This window comes from Nesoenas mayeri (assembly GCF_963082525.1).
Source record: "Nesoenas mayeri genome assembly, chromosome: 5".
Classification (NCBI taxonomy): domain Eukaryota; kingdom Metazoa; phylum Chordata; class Aves; order Columbiformes; family Columbidae; genus Nesoenas; species Nesoenas mayeri.
This window is the reverse complement of record NC_137548.1, coordinates 27,111,808-27,129,927: the sequence shown is the minus strand read 5'-3', so window position 1 is coordinate 27,129,927 and position 18,120 is coordinate 27,111,808. Positions and strand designations below refer to the sequence as shown.

Below are 18,120 nucleotides of genomic sequence, written 5' to 3'. Positions count from 1 at the left end.
GATGACCCTGAACACTATGAAAAACAAATAGTTTTAATTCTAGACAAGCTCTTCACTAAAAATAAAATGGAGAAAAAAAAAAAACAGAAAAAGATCATAAGTCAATACATGATTAAGCTGGCAAGAGGATTTTAGCTTTCAACCTAGTTGTTTTACTGCATTATAGAATTAAGTTACCTATACAGCACAAAGTAAATCAAAGGAAAAAAGAAAAAAAAGAAAAAGAAAAAAAGAAAAGGAACCTTCCACAGCACAGCTTTTTGAGCCTCAAGAATTTGCAAGCCTGTAATATAGTGTGCCTGTGTTAAAAGTTTTCAAAATTTTCCTGAGCAACCAGAGGTTATTTCTGGAATAAAAGTAATCCTTTCTGATATTCCCATGAGGCATTAGTGTATTTTGAGATCCTTAGCTTTTATCAGTTGTCTGCTTTATCTTGTCTTCAGCTAAATCAGGGTAATTTATAAAGCAAGGACAAGACATGATGTTAATTATACCTCATGAGGGAATACATCATCATGAGCCATTGTTTCATGTGTGTTTAGGTATAACTCTTTGTGTATCTCTCTGCTATGTATAATACCTTACTCTGAGTGGAGAGCCATGGGGCTGTCTGCAGAGCGTATTGCTCAGAGTGAGCAAAAGCACCTGACCTTGGCTCTTGGTGAACTGCCTGGCATGGATTGTTTTGGAGTGAATTTTCATAATTGTTTTAAAAATGTAAAGCTACGATGCAGAATACTAGAATACTCCTTTGCTCAAGGACTTTTTTTTCTCTGCTTATACTTATGGGTAAACTGAAAAACACCACATGTTATATTATTAGCCACAGAACTTTAAGCCACTTTACAATAAACAAAGGAGAAAAAGGGAATGGTCTTTTTTTTTTTTTTTTTAATAGTAAATGAGTATCAACTGCTGCTGCCAGGTACAGAGATAAAAGTCTGGAGTGAAGCCACTGAGTCGAATGGATTAATTTGGGAAATATGCAGTATATGTGAGTGCAGAATTTAAGATTTAATTCTGAACAGCCTACACTCCATTCCCAGAGTGTCAAATGTTTACAAAGAAATCAGTGAAGCCTAATACTCCCTTCTGGGACAACACCATTGTGTTTTCATAGTCCCGGTACAGAAGACCTCCAGTGTAAAACTGAATCAGACCCCATATTACACCAGGAGCGATGGGGCATTGGGCTGGCACATTCATGGGTTTGTTTTCTAAAGTGATGCTGTGTTTTCTGCTTTCTAATAGTTCTCTTTTTATCAAAGATCAGATAGAGCTATTAACCAAAAAAAAAACCAAAACCCCAACATGTTGGAAAGGATGTTAAACCAAAGGCTATATATGTATATACAGTATGTTTAAAGCCTTTTATTTTTATATTTTAAATGCTCTAAATTAATAAAAGACTAATTACAAAGCATTTTGCTTTTAATTTTAAAAATTATCTTAGTAGTGTCTTCTCTGTGGCTAAGTGCCAATAATGAAATGCAACGAGGGATATTTGCCCTAAAATTTTAAACTGTATCAGAGTTAATTTTGTTGATTTTTAGCTACGAAATAGCATAGGTATGAGAAGTCACTGTTGTCAAATTTAGACAAAAGAAAGGTATATCGACTATATCAGTACAAGCATCCTTGAAAGCACTGAGAATTCATTTATATTTTTAGCTTTTTGTTGCTTTTCAAAAACACTCCGAGATAAGACTTCACATGTGAACTGTCATTTTCAAGTAACGATCTAGAAAGATATTTCTTTCAGATTGCTAGGAAAAAGGTTTGTACCTCCTTAAGAGGAAGAACATTTAAAGTGAACATTTTGAATGTAGTATGGGGTGACACAGAAACTTTCAGCAATTGGAAGATATGCACTCATTTGAAAATAAACCAAGTTTAGATAATGGGAATATTTTTTGACAGAATAGTGTGTAGTTTTAAGCTATTCAAAGAGTTCCTGAAAAGAAATTGTAGAATGGCACCACTGCATGAGCTGAAACTATGTCTTCAATTAGCATAGCAGAAATTATCTTATATTATACAGTGAGTTAGAATGGCTGGTAAAGACAGGAGTACATCACTGAATATTATTTATATTTACAGTGACTGGGAAAAGCAACACTTTTAGCTTTAGAGCAACATTTTTTTTAATCTATAGAAAGTTGTATGGCTAGCTAATTATGACTAAATATGTGCTATCAATGTAGAACATTGTTTCTCCATCTCATGGTGGTAATGGAAGGCTAAAGGGGCACTCAAGTGCACTGAACACTTATATCACAGGATAGTTCTTTAAGCAATAGTATATGAAGGTGGATAAAAAATCACAGTAAAAACTCATATGCCTTAAAGTATTTATTTATGTTAATTTATTTACTCATTTCTCCTATGATTCCCACAGTTGTTTTGCACTTTTATTTAACTTGACCCAGACTAATTATTTTCAGTATTTTCTGTGAACTGAGTGAGATTTTTAAGATATATATGGCTAAGAAGAAGTAGGACATATTTTAAGGTTGTGCCTAGTCATGCTGTCCTTTTTCTGACCTAACTCCCAACAACTTAAGAAGTTCTTCTATCAATGTTGAAATTTTACTGGACTGAATCGAAACTGGACCCAAGATTGACCAAGAATTTGTAGAGTGTGGGTCATGTTCTTAGCCTGAAGTCAATGGAGCTGTCAGTCTACGCTATCTTAGTATCTGGCCCCACAGCATTATTCCATTTTTTTCTTCAAAATTCCCTGAAAGTTATTAGCTTGCCATTTCAGCTGATTTTTTTTTTTTTTTTTTGAAATGTATTGACTACATAGTATAATTTGGTGTCCAGAATTTTCAATTTGTCCTGTTCCTTTATCTTCTTGTTCCTTTATCTCCTTGATATTTTTGCTTGATTGAGTAAAACAAGTATCAACCGTGCTATTTACTTATGTACTTACAGAGAAGCATGTGCTTAAATATTTTTTTGGATCAGGACCCCAAAACCAAATCTTTTTGAACTCCATTAACAGCAGTGTAATATGAGGGTATTCAACACCACAAAGGATGATAATCACTCTTAGTTTATTAAACTGTATTTAATTTTAAAGAGTGCATTTTTCAGAAGTGCTGCTTGTGATCAACTGTGTCCTGAAGCCACGCATAAACGTATTCATAAACCAAAAGCATCACTGCACCACCTGGAAGAAAAGATACTATTTTACTACATGCAAAATTCGGTATTTTCAAGATTTTGAAGAACATTTGTAGTGTGCAATCTAAAAGAGAATATAGCAAAGCCTGATTTGCAAAATAGATAATTCTACTATTTCCCTAATTAATTAAAAATCACCAGTTCTTAAACCATACGAATTTTACTTAATATTAGACCATAAAGTTGATGCGAAAGTTTGTACCTTAAATCAAAATCACCATCAGTGTGATTTTTCCTAACATTGTTTCAAGATTAATGTTTTTCGTTGTTCTTTTGAAAGTGAAGCTTTTAATCTGAATATGTATATATTTGTATGTTTGTTTAGAGTTAGATTTGGCCATGAAGGAGCAACTTGACTGGTGGAATGACAAAACTTGATCACCAGGATGATGAAAATGCTTCCAGGTAGATATTCAAGAAAGGTTTGCAGCTGTTTGTTTACCATGTCTAAAGCAGATCACAATATAGAAATGAGTCTAATCTTCCTGTGCCTGTACCTGGCTGTGAATGCACAGACAGTTTTGATCTGATGAAATGGCATTACCTGTTAGAACTGATAACAGTATAAAATCCCAGCTTGAATGCCATAAAATACCTTGACTGTTAGTGAAGCCAGACTAAAGCCCTCCTGTAACACAGCTGTAATTACTGCATGAACTAAAGAAGGGAACATTTCAGAAGGTAAATATATATATACATATCTATATAAGCATACACAAAAGCTTCTAGTTAAAGAAAATGGGGCAAAAGAATTAGATTCCAGGCTGCAGGAGTAAAAGTGTTTTACAGTGTTCTAAGTGTGGGTGCCAGCAAGGAGGCACAAATATTTTCTGTCCTTTGCCTTTGCTGGCTCAGTTAGCAGGTTAGAGTGGCACCTCTAACAAAGAAGTCTTCTGCTGGGCTGTGCTGACCTTTCTTGGTAGAAGCTCAGACAACCAGGCACACAAAACTATCACATGAATTTTCCCATGTTACTTATCAAAATGAACCAAATTTATCAAAATGAAATCCTCTATGAACAACAACTCACTGACAGCTAGATAGAGCAAAAGTTTGCAAAATTCTTTGACCAACAAACAAATCACAGACACAATGTCTAAGATGTGATTTGAACTTAAATAAAGGCTGATTCCAATTCTTATACTGTGTGATCTGTTTGTGTATCTCTTCTCCTGAAAGCATTCACATGTTGAAAGGAGGAATTATCTTTCCAGCCACAATAAAAATTGCATTATTAATTCATTGGAAAGTCAAATCTATATATTAATCCATGGGATTACGAAAGTGTTTAAAATGAAGTGCAAGCTTAACTGACTTGCTAGATCTGGGCAAGAAGATGTAGTAATTTGTAAGATGTAAAATTTTATTCCAAAATCTACTGTACTAATAAGTACTGAGGAAGGAAACCCCTGCCTTCTTTTTGTTCTGAATGTAATCTAGTATCTTTAGAGTGTGAAGGAAAAGGCTTTTAGCTCCAGAGTTATGCCCAGCTGCCTTGTTTCCCCTCCTCACTTTCTTCCTTTACCCTGCACAATAACCAGGTTTGGTCCAGCACTTAGCCAAACAGGCTGGATATGCAAACATTTACAGACAAACCTAATGCCTCCTTTATACTGCAGAACAGACTCTGTACCTACTTGCTTTTAACCATGTGTATTCTTGCCTATTAAACCACCTTGCCCAACTGGAAATACGATTTCATGGGAATGGGATACTGTTCAAATTGGGGCTTCTGCTGTTTTTGACAGACTGCCTCTGTGGGCTGGCAAAGTCTAAGGGCTCAGTGTTTTGCTTTCATGATTAATCAAAACCAGTCAGGGGAAAATAGTCCAAAAGTAGAAGATCTAGCTCTCAACCACTGTGCTCCCACATTTGGAGTAACAACTCCAAATAGTAGTGAGAAGGGGTCAATCAGCAAAGGTAGTTTTAAGTTATCCGTGTCATCTTAGCCTACCAAGGCCATGCAAGTCTCTTCCCAGCTCACACTATCGGACTTTTAGTGTCTGCTCTTTATGACCCTTGCAGAGCACAGGAAGAAGAAAGTAACTGGAATTCGATACGCTTGGGCTATGCTTCAACTTGTTGAGAGCATTTATACTGGAGAGACTTTAACCAGCATTTTAACATGAATTTACATGGGTACAGAATAGTCCTAGTGAAACAAAAAAATTACATTAGAAGGAATGGGACGAGCCTTAAGAAACGCTTCCAAAGGTATTACAGTTCTGGCATTTGCAAGGATACATTTGGCCTGTTCACAAATAAAGTAATCATACAAACCAGCAGTTACATGGATCTGCAATCATCTGATATGTATATGTAAATTATTTTTTAAGACACATATTTAGCCAAATCCATCTATGATACTATTGGATGACGCTACTATCAAAATAAATCATTCAAAGATGAAAGAGATTTTGATGATTTTTGGTATGCTGTTTCATTTATTTGACTGAAGTTTACTACATTTTTTCAGGAAACTGAAAAACAAGGAGAGAAAGCAAGAACAAAAGCAATATAGAAGTGACAGAGGGAAAATTACCTGGACCAAGTCTCATGATCTTGGGAACCAAGCCTTTGTACAGAGCCAGAAATCTGTAGCAGAAGAAAAACAAACAAAACATATCAAACAATAATCTTGCTCTAAAAGAAGAATGGAATTTTAGCATGTGTTTGTTAAAATGCTGGCAGAGCATTTAGAAGCAATTATTCAAAATTACACATGTTCAATAGCAAGCAGTATCTGGATTTTAACATTTTACAGAGGCAGATCAGATGAAGAGAAAAAGTTAATCAGTGTTCAGTCACAAAAGCTACATTATGAGCCTCAACAATCAGAAATATGACTTTAATCAGTGAGATGGTTTTACTTTCAAGATGTCTGTTAGCAACAGCTGCATATATGGACAAAATGACTGCTATAATTGAATACCAAAGCTACAACTCCATCATCACTTGAGCAACTTTACTTCCACTAGGATCTGTCCCCAATTTAATTATTTCATCAGTCATTTTAGAGGTACAGAGGTCTGTATGACTACAATTAGGCGAAATTGTGAAATATTCTGTTGTCTGTTGATATTTTCCTTTTACAAAGTGAAGAGTTGAAAAAATTACATGTGAGAAATATGAAGCATTTATTTATGGAACATAGATTTTGACAAACCAATAATCATCTTGTAGCTCTTTTGTAATAGTTCACATGGAGCAGGAGGATGTCTCCCTCTAATTCTAAAATACATTTAAAAATATTACATTGTGTTCTTTTGATGTGTGAGTTCAAGGTGACTTAATGGCCCTTGTCAAATCTGAAATACAACAGCATGATTTTATGGAACCATATGAACTAAAATAGAGGTCTGGACATTTATTAAAATAAGAATGTTTTACCCTTCCTCTTTATAGACTGTTGCCATAGTTTTAAAACAGGTTCTGTACTTGATCTCTCCAGGAACTGGCTGTGGTCCTTGAATCCTACTTTTTGCAACATCAAAAGGAATGTTAATAATTGAGGCTATTGTTCCTGAGACTAGCCCAATTCCAAATTTCCTCAAAAACTCCAAATTTGGATCCTACAAAAAAAGAGAGAAAGAATAAAAAGGGAAACGGAAGGACCTATGTAGGTTAAGCACTATAAAGTAACATGTATTTAATCAGAAAACTCACACAACACAACACACTCGTGTTATTTTAGCGGAACACATTAGGATTTCCTACACTGGAACTTGTTTTCTTGACAATCCTATTGGCTGTGTTTTTACACATGGTCTAAATTGCTGAAGTACACATTTCCTCACACAGGATTTATAAACACAGTTCATAAAGAAAGACTGGTATGGCATATGGGGATGATTTGTATAATTGGGCTTCACAATGTACTTAGTATTACTGTATCAAAACAGGAGAAATCCAAGCACACTATTAGCTAATTGGCCAGAATATTTTACAAATGACAGCAACTTCCACCATGAAGCCTACTAAAATGCTCATTTGTGTGTTGGACCCCCAAATGCTAAATTAAATAAAGGCTAATCTCAGTCTGCTGCCATTCCCCTCCAGGTTTTTTACATTTATTTTCACATGTAGCTGATCCACTGTACTGAGAAGTGCTAGCTTCCTGTTATTAACAATCCAACTCGGCGCAACTGCAAAAGAGCCTCCGCGTTCTGCGTATTATAAACGGTGGTAACTCACTCAGCTAATTGGCTGAAGAATTTACAACAGATTGTTTCTGAATCCTACTATATATTCATAGTAAAAGCTAGAAGTGGTTTAGAAGTGCATCTAAAACCTTTTTGCTCACTCACAGTTTATTTGATCTTCTAGAAAGACCTCCTACCTTGGCATTTTCTATGACATCAAAGAATTCAGAGATTATCTGGGAGTCAAAGGCTCTTGAAGAAAGTCTAATCCTATTTCTTTAAGTAGTGGAAGTCACAGGGAAGTGTGTTCCAGTGCATTTCCTATGCACATAGTTTTTTGCTATTGGTCTTCAACAGCAAGAACCCTTTTTTGCTATAGCAGACTCTATATATGCAGTTACTTTTTTTTTTTTTTTTTTTTATGAAGGTACTTTAATTATGGGAAATCATCAGTAAGATAATAAATGATCTTGCCATGCTATAACATTAGCACAGTATTATTTGTTTCATAAACCTGCCCTTTGTGACTGAAGAAGTTTTGCAAAAAGAAACATAAATTAAAACTTCCATAATATGCACTGGAGAAAGTCCACACAAGTGTTTAGAGACCAATGTCAAAATCAACAAGGTTTTTTATTACTTGCAGAAAAATTCAACACCTTGATTTCACAAAACATGAAACATATTGGCTTGTGGTAGATAAAGAATTGTACCACTTTATTAGCAAAAATCTTAGCAGTAAATTTCTGTTTATTCTGTACATACTGACAGTGGTTTAAAAGCAAATAAAATAAAGCTACTATTTTGGTATCTAGAGCATTAAAAATGACCCCTTTTGAGGTTGGAAGGGCAGCAGTATGGCAGCCGTATTCCAGTGTGGTGCGTACCCAGCTCCAGGCTGTAGGATTATACCCACACCTGAGAACTAAGCACTATTCAAGGTTGTACTAACATTCTCAAACCAGGCTGCAGCGAGGAAGCTACCACTGCTCTGTTGACTTTTCATAGTCCAGAATGGTCTGAAGTATCTTTGTCACAAAATTTGGTGCAAGAACGCTTTCTTTCATAGCGTCAAGCGCAGTGGGCTGCACTCTGGGCTTGTAAATACATGTCAGGCAAAAATACTTACTTTCAGGCATTGCAATTCAAGCCTTGCTGTTCCTGACAAATCCCTTATGTTTGAATGATGAACATTTTAATATTTTGGTGAATTCTGAATGCCAGTGTTGCCTGCTTTGTGTCTGAGAGTGCCACAGAGTATAGGATATAGTGGGTGTATGATCAAGTGAGCATCTATTGAAACATGATACAGCACGAACACCACCAAAGGGAAACAATCACAGATTGCTTATTTATATTCCAGTATTTGTGACATAAAAAATGTTGAAAGTCAGCCTTTTGCTCATTCACAACATTGGATCCTAACCAAATGTGCTATGGTATCCACTAGCTTTGTTATGTAACTTGATTTTTTATTACATATCTCACGGGAAGAGTTTTGTGGCATTCATCGCTATAATATCTGGATAATTTCATTTGTATAACAGATTAAAAATAAATTTAGCAGTTAAAAACAATTAAAAAGTGGGTTTTTTTTCTAAAACCGCAGAGTAGTCGCTTTTTACTGTGCTACTGCTTCCAAGTAAAAAAAGATTCCCAAACATAATTTATGCCTCTGTCTATAACGCTTACACAGAATAAGGAACATTGGCTGTCTGTCACATAGGTGCAAGTTGGTGCTATCAGGAAGTAGAGTCTTTTTATACTGAAGTCTGTCCTTTTCCTATTCTATGGACAACAGCAAAATATTCTTAACAGTGTTGGACCCTGTGAAAGGAGACATGAGAGTAACACATATCTGTTGTGCTAATACTGCAATGGGCTAGCAGAAGCAATTATCATGTTATTGTCACTCACTTCTTCACCATGAGTTCACTGGCTGAATGTTTTGTATTTGGTACATTAGAAAAAAAGATTCTGACAAGCTCTTCCTGTTTCACAAATGGCAGAACTGAAGAAAAAACAGATATTAATTCCGTTCTTAGGTAAAGGTTATTTTTCTGCAGTATAAGTAGAACATGTAGAATAGAAACTTGATTTTAGATGGTGCCACACCACAGTACAGTATACCACAAAGAAGTGAAATACCAGTTTGTTTATTCACCATGGAATAACTTTGCCATGGTTGGATAACATAATCTGTGATCATCTCACCTTTTTACCATGCTCTTCACAAGTACATTTCCTCTATACCCGAGTCGCTGCCCTATGAGCACCAGCAGCCATTAAAAATAAAGAGAGAAGTAGATATAACTAAAAAATGCCACATCTATGCGTGTCCTGATGGATTTCCCTGCTTTCTTTGGGAGAAAAAAAATTGAGATGTTATTGGTCTGCTTTTCATACTTCATTAATCGTATCCTATAATTTTTAAATAAGTGGAGACTCCCTAGGTTCCTCCTGAATCACATGCTGCTTATTTCCTTCTTTTATATTCCATTATTTCTAGCAATAGAAAATTCTTGCCCTTAATCCAGCACATACACACCTATGTATGTATCACCCACTGGAGGCACTTTTGATTTATCAGTTTCAGTCTCCAATGTCCTGGGCTTTCCTTTCCCTACTACTTCATTCTCCTGTTTATTTGCTGGACACTTTGTCAAAATCCCTGTTTAAATCTTTGATCTCAGTCAAAAGCTTCCAAACTATCTTCATCGGTACTGAAGGAAGGTCACTTAATTCAATAAGCAGCATAGATATTAATCCAGCAACAAAAAAACCCCTTTGGTAAGGGCATGTATGCCTGGAACTCAGTTAATTTATTTTTTTCAGAATAGCTGAAAATTCATTTTAGAATAATAGCTCACCACAGCACATATATTTGTACTGATTTAGACACCCATCTTAAATACAATCCAGGGTTCAAAGAAGGACACTACACTTGGATATGCAGTGGAGAGAAGTAGGTACCTTCAAAGGAACAGCTTAAAGTCACTGAGGTAGGTTGATTGAGGTAAGCAGAAATAGATAAAGTGGACAGTCCATCAACATGCATAATAGTGTTTAGAAACCTGACCATAGAGACATTCAGGAACACTATTTTAATTTTTTTTTCCCTTGTGGGGCCCTGTTCAGTCTAAGTGGAAGAATGTGTTGCAAAGAAACTTATAATGTAACCCTATTTTCAAGCAAAAAAATCAGAAGATCAATATATTAATTTGCCTAACTGAAACTACTTTTATGAGTTTGTTTGCTTCAATATTTGGATGTTTGTCTTGAGATTTTTTTTTTCAGTTTCTGGAGGCACATATCTTATGAAAAATAATACTTTTATAAATAAGTTTTAGTGCTTCTCAGCACCTTGTAGATAAGTTCTCTATAAAAGAATAATGCTTACTGCATGAGGAGAATGCCAGTTCCTGACAATTTGCATGAAGTATAAATAATATTAATGGAATAATATTTGAAGCTGGTAATTGCAAAGCAATCTACTGAAGTTGGCCTGATACTAATGCTTAGAGTGGAATCCTTGCATTAAGTTTCTTAAACTCATTTGAAAATGTTAACTATAGCATTAGTTCAAAAAATGAGTTATATTTGGCACGAAAGTGCCAAAAGTGACTTGAAATGATCACTAAATTTAAATATGTTTGCTCAAAGTCACATAACAGGTCAGCAGAGAAGCCAGGAATGGAGCTGAGGCTTTGCACTGCATGCTGCACATTCCACCTCCCTGTGTGACAAGAGAGACTTTAAAAGACAAGGCTTGGGTTTGGCCAGCTCTTGTTCTCCCCGGTGTGCCTAGCGATTATGGGACTGAGGAGGCAGATAGGCCAGAAATAAGAGTAAAGTTGCTTCTTGGCCCTTTTGGCCAACTCCTATGGCAAGCTAAGAGGTGCCACAAGACCTGACCTGGGCTACGTTGACTATGATCCAGTGTTTGGCAGCAAAACAGGTTGTAAGGAACTGCTTTAGCCAGCGCAATGATTGGATGGTTGGTTTGAACCACTAAAAGGAGCTTCCTTTGTCAACAGACAGTGGAAGAAAGGAAGACGTGGGTCTGAGGAAGAAGGCTCCCAAGACAGAGGAGAAAAGGTATATTTAGAGAGAAGCAAGGTGGGAGATAGCTCTTGGGAAAAATAACAAGGAATAGATGAAAAACTCGAATGAGTTGCAATAAACACAGACACTGAGCCGGAAGAGAGTCAGGGTCTGGGTCTTCCTACTGAGCTGAGTAGAAAGGTTGTCAAATTCCAGTGTTAGAGAGGGAGAGTCTGGTACAGGTGTGCTCAGATGGTTTGGAGGAAATCAGCAGTAAGGAGGAAAAAATTATGTAGACTCACTGCAAGGCTCCAGAAAGGGTGAAAATGAAAAGACTGAAGTGAGTCTCATCACTGTTGTGATAAAATCATGTTTTGATTTTCTTATAGAATATTCACAATTTTTGTTTGTGACTTAATCAAGATTTGACCATAGTTTAAGAAACAGATTCATAGCTTTATTGACTCTGAACCTCTGTCCATCTCATGCATTTACATAATAAACTCCTTGTTGTAAACTATAGCTTGCTGTCTCACTAGTACAAAGGTGATCTGATCTTTGTCAAGACATGCAGGAAACACCGAAATTATAACTACAATAAACATATTGATGACCAGGAAAAGCATTCCAAAAAGAATAGTCATAGCTGTGCTGTGTTTGAAATGAATGTGCTTTTTCACACTGGTATTCTCTCAGATTCCTGGAGTGCAATCTCATTGCGGTAGACATCTATTTAAGTTTTCAAAATCCACCTGTCAGATGTCTGACAGCATAAGAAGAGGAATGACAGCCACTAGGATAAATGTCCTGGCTAGTCTCCAGAGTGACATGGCTGTCTGCTATACAGGTTACACATCTTCAAAGAGTCTGAAATCCTCTCAGTGATTTGTCTTTCTCACAATACAATTTCCTGATAAAATTATTAATCTTACTCCAGATTTAGAAGTAGCATTATTATCTATTATTTACTCATTTGCTATAACTTTTTGGACCCGTAGGGCAAGGATAGGACTTCATTTAGTTCTAAAACAAACATCTGCACAACAAAAATTTGGTGTAAATAAAAACCACAGGAGATAACAAAAAATGCAGTCACTGAATATAAAATTTACAGAATTCTAGAGACTCAGTTCTCCCACATAGAGTTGGTCTACACAGATGATCAGACTGTTCATAAAATGTTGGGTGTACGAGCAGGTCACCTTTTCATGGCATCCTTTAGACACTAAATATGCAGAAAAGGATATCCAGAAATGGATATCTTATTGCTTACCCCTTCATCCAGTACATTTGTCTGCACTATGCATCTTCAGTCTCAGTTATACAGTAATTTATGAAACAAAAAAAAAAAAGAGTAGCCCCATGAATACCAGAACTAAAGAAGTTTGATGTTCTATGGGTTCTTTTGATTGATTGATACTGATGTCTGGAAAGGTGCAAGGTCAGACTAAGGTTTACATGGGCTTTTTCCCATGGAATTCAGTGTTTAATAAGGCATAAGTTCCAACTGAAAATTTCCCTCACCTGGCCCACTCGTAAGATGCATTGTAAGATCTCTCCTATTTTTAAATGGTTGTATGACTTATAAGAACTCAGTTATTTTAAGTCTGCCTCTGTGTCAGCTATGGTTGAATCTGGTTATCAGTTTCAGCATTATCCTAATTTCCACAGGAAAAAAGAATAAATTTGTTTTCCCTTCTTCATATTTTTATTTTGATCAAACATTCCTCTCCTGAAAATTCATATCTGTCTTGCCTACAGGAATTCTGTAGTACAGGAGCAGGTGAGGTAGCAAGACTCTCCTTCTTTGATATGACATCTTTTGGTGATGATAACCTTGGCTGAAGTCTTTAAACAGCACAGGCTGTAGTGTCCACAGCCACAGGACACCTCAGATTGGAGAGCACTAATCAATGGGGTGGCTTGTAACATACTGGATAGAGCACTCCCATTTTTTTTCCCAGGTCACAAGTCATCCTGAAACCTAAACTTGGATGATAACTCTGACATTATTCTATTTTCTGCTCTGATTCAACCTTCTCCTCAATTATCTTGGTTAATTAATTTTTTCAGCTGTGTTCCACCATATGTTCTTTTCACTGTCAGTTCCTACATATCACTTCTATGTTGGCAGAGATCTGAAAAGACTAAAAATAAAATTGTTGTCTACTATCTTACTTTTTTGCCAAGCTGAACAGCCCATTTTGGTTTCCCATCTCTTCTTCTTTGCCTATAAAAGTTTATGGCTCTTTCTCTTATAAAACAACACACCACTGTCTGATGCGGCAGCCCTTTTACCAACAGGCACATCTGTGGCAGCTGGGGCAGGCAGTGCCTGACTTGAAATGAGTTTTGCATTTGGCCACATTTCAAAGTGGGTTTTTAACAGGCACTGAGGAAATATCATTAAGAAATGTCAGCCACCTGGAGGTGGTAGTGAGCAAAGGTTTTAATGAAACTAATGTTTACAATCAAATCTAACTATGATAAAAAATTGAAAAGTGAAAGCTGATGGCAGTCTATGAAATGTGCTATAAAAGTAGGTGCCATAAAACTGAGACGATATAAATTTGCAGACTGATTTGATTGCTAGTGCAGATGCATAGCTGTTAATACTCTATGGTTGATACATTAGTTACAACTGAAATGAGTCTAGTTTATTCCATTTTCAGTAAACAGGGCATGAAGTTGACTATGAATGGTCTTTTTAGCAGAATAGACTGAACATATGAAAAATTATTCATTATGAACATTTACAGCCCACACATGTAATTTGTATAATTTGACCACTTAACATAAAAGGTTTATTTTTTTGGCAAAATAAGCTGCAAACATCCTTAATTGGGATGCAAATTTAATGCACCCTTTAGCACTGTTGACACCTAAAAGGCTCATACGGACATTTCCGTACATTTTTCCACTTAAGTTACAGATGGTGAACAGCAAATACATAGTCAAGAGCCAAAATTATTTCAGAAGTGTAGTATTCTTATTTCACAGTTTTTATATGTATGTCAATACCACAAGACTGACTTTAATATTTTCTTTTCTGGCAAAATATACCAAGTGAACAAATTAGGTTTTGTAATGAAATCACGTATGTGAGAAATCTTGAAGTTACAACCGTCTAATATTTTTCAGATTAACTGCAAAACAGAGAGCTATGTTAGTCATTATTTGTTGCTAAATATCACAGCTTTGTGCAGAAAAATAGTGTTAATTAAATTGGCAAGCCTATATGTGTTTGTCTATTGTACCATATGCAGAACTTACTTTGTTGACTGGAAGAACGTTCTTCACATTGAAGTAGAATCCAAAGTAAACCATGTTAAAAACTCCGTGACGGCCCAGTGTTGCAGTAAGACCTTTGTTGAGTCCTTGGAAGCCCAGACCATCAGTTTTAATGATCTGCCGAGCTTGAACAAAGCTAGAGGGTTGCTACAAAAGTTAAGCAAAAGAAGGAAGAGCTCATCTTTACAAAAAGAGAACAATAACCATAGCATCATTTCAATCCTGTTGACAAATAAAGTGTTGCCAATTCTTGTCATTTTATCTTAAGTCTTACCAAACTTGTTATTTTCCCTTTCCTGGGATTGTGTAAAAATGACAACTTCCATTTAAAAAAAAAATCCTCATTTTTCTGATTGCAGAAAAAAGATGAAAGTGTGACTTGGGTCCTCTAAAAAAGGAAGGATCCCTAAAGCAAATGAAAAGGTCTTAAAATACTACTAATACTAATACTAATACTAATACTACTGATAATGACATATAGAATTTATGAAGCAACATGTGGCTTTGAATGTATGAATTTGGCAGTAGGGTTTTTTTATTATTGATGCTGTGATGTTATGATTATGGCAGATGAAACTTTTACACAACTAGAACATTTAACAATTATTCTGGAAAATAAGAAGATAAAACCAACTTCTCTATTAAAACCAATGGCACAGGAGCATGTGTGGTGAGAGAGCGATAAAAAGGACAGAACTGGAACAGGAAATTTTTTTTTGAGCCATTATGTCTAGGGAAGCAAGTCCTTGGGAGCCGAGGAGCAAGGAAGGCTATAAACATTTGTGTTGAAGATCAGCTTGGCAGTGTCCAGATTCGATGTTAGGAATAGGGCTGAAAGGTGACAAAATACATATATATTGTCTGGAAATCCTTCTGGATCCTCTGAGGCTCTTACACTGTTAAGAATGTAAAACACCACTTCAATACACTGACTTTTGAAGGACTTATTTGATATACAGCACTTGTTAAAACCAGATCACATATTAAACTTTCTTCTAGACCTGAAAATCTTTAAAATATATATTTTTTTCCCCTTAAGTATCCAATTGGAAATCCTGTTTTGCCCTCCTAATGAACTTACTTAAAAAATGTAGTTAGATTTTGAAAATCAGAATACCTATTCAAATTCCAAGGTACAGACTTAGGAAATATACTTTAGAAATCCTGTTTTGAAAATAATGCACAAAAGGCATAGAAATAATTTTAGTTGGCCAACTTCTATTTAATGAAAGGCAGACAGGAAGAAACTTCCTCAGAATCCACTTATATAATGACCAGATCCTCAAACAGGATCTGCCTGACTACATACACATTTGATCTACTTTCCAATATATTCTGATACTCAGAATCAAGTGTTCCCTTTCTGAACATTTTAGATTTCTTTTTAGCAGATTTATAGAAAAGTTCATTTCAAAAAGTTGTTGACTTGAGTTTGTCTTTCTCCAAAGCATAAAGCTGGCTCTGAGTAACCAAATATTTAATTAGAAAGGCAAAACATTACTTCCTCTAGGAGGCTCAAACATGAAAATATAGAAGAATTTTGACTACAACACTGTGAACACTGCTAATTTCAATACTGTTATTTGTTTAATAGCTTTCCATTTTAAAATATCACAGTGGTAGATCAACAGCATAAGCCAAATGATGCCTATCATATCTGACACAGCATGTGACTGTTTATTTAGGTGACTGACAAGCTTAGTCTTTAATACAAAATTTCAGTCTCATTTTCATATTTGGTAATTAATATTATCCTGTTAATGCTCTGCATACATTTTAATATAGTTTACTTTTTAACTACCCCCAGGGATTCAAATCAGAATCTGTTCTAAAATGTCGATATGCAACATGGAATATGGTCCTGATACTAGTAATAACATCCTTTCTAATGCACAAAAAAATGATGATTAGATCTTTAAAAAACAACCAGTGGTCCTGAGCTGAATACAGCAACTTTCAATAGCAAGGTATCCCTTGGTCTCATCCTGAATATGGATTTACAAATGACTCAGAGGAGAAGCCTAACATCTGCTGAACACCTGAGATGGGATTCATCAGTCCAAATGTAGATACCTGAAATGTCCACATCTACATCCGAGCTATTCAAAGACTCCCTTTTTCAGTCCTTTGGCAATAAAGAGGGCTCTCCTAGACAGAACTTTACTTCATCCAAAGTAGTTATCTAAAATGTCTGTTGATCAAGCCTTAGAAGGCTTCCATCACTGATGATGGAAGGACCTTAGGATGACTAATTCAGATGGAGGATTTTGTTGTATAAACATCTGGAGTTTAATTCACACAACTGTTGACTTAACAGAGATCTAGTCAGTGGAATCTGCAGTCAGATTCTTCTCATTATAAAGCAGGAACTTGTATTTGTTTAATTAATCACAGTTCTTAAATCAGGTGAGATTTTTATAACCACATCAGATTCTATAGTAAGTGAGTTATCCACAGCTAAAGGCAAAAAGGAAAAAAAAAAGAAAACCAAACAACAAAATGTTAGGCCTTCTAGCAGTTTACCTTAACAAAACATCACCGTTATTTTTAGCTGTAGCAATTCACATTACAAAAGTGCCAATATGTGATTTATAGTGGTCTTCCTCTTTAAAACTGTCAGCCCTAGAAAGATGATCTGATACCACAGAATAATTCAGCTGTCACCATAGTGTGTGAATATTTGCTCTGGGAGTGTGCAGGAGTCTGGGTGTGGGTGTATGTGTTCATGCTCTTCCTTGTTCCTTTTAAACAAGATATATTTATTATTTCAATACAATAGTCAAAGAATTATGTGAACCGCATTAGGTTTCATCATATAGTATGAAAGCTACACAATGGGATAAGTACATGCTTTACTTAAACCTTTTAGAAAAACAGTGCATGGTAATGAAATTAGTGTACCACTGCCTTACACTGTATAAAATAACATGCACATGCTTTTCCCAATAAGCCTGAGTTTATGTGTATTAGTGTGGAATATTCTTGAACATATTATTATGAGAACTTGAGAACATGGCAATTAAGTCACTGGAGTTTTCCTGATTTACAGCAAAATGTGAAATCATAACACTTTTAAAAAGGTATATTAAAAATCGATATGTCTGTGATTTAACTATCTTTGTGAATTAAGAATTTCAGTCCCTTGGATTTTTTAATTAGGGCAAATAAACACTTTCATTTATATCTTAGGTGTAAGCTAGGTTCCTAGTGGAGTTCCAATAGCATTCTTTCATAATTTAATTTATAATATACTATTATTTGGATTTTGTGAAATGTTTTGGTCAAATTTAATTCAAAGAATATTCACCTAAAACAAAGCAATTCAGAATGCTTTTGAACAGTTATGCTGTGATTATCAGACTATTCTGAAGTCACCAAGGAAGTGTTGCTGTAATTAATTGCATAAAATTTAGTAACTAAAATACCCCAGACTTTTTAATAAAGTTTGCAATTG

At 35.5% G+C, this 18,120-nt stretch overlaps 1 protein-coding gene across 1 annotated transcript in view; it reads right to left on the bottom strand.

Annotated features, from left to right (window-relative positions):
• Positions 1-2,496: 2,496 nt before the first annotated feature.
• SLC25A21 (solute carrier family 25 member 21) overlaps positions 2,497-18,120 on the bottom strand; it is a 254,406-nt gene continuing 238,782 nt past the window's right edge. The window contains exons 7-10 of the mRNA XM_080345143.1: positions 14,649-14,813; positions 6,580-6,761; positions 5,732-5,784; positions 2,497-3,175 (exon numbers count right to left, since the gene is read on the bottom strand). Coding sequence (XP_080201269.1) covers positions 3,096-3,175; positions 5,732-5,784; positions 6,580-6,761; positions 14,649-14,813 — 480 coding nt within the window. The 3' untranslated portion in view covers positions 2,497-3,095. The remainder of the gene's footprint in view (positions 3,176-5,731; positions 5,785-6,579; positions 6,762-14,648; positions 14,814-18,120) is intronic.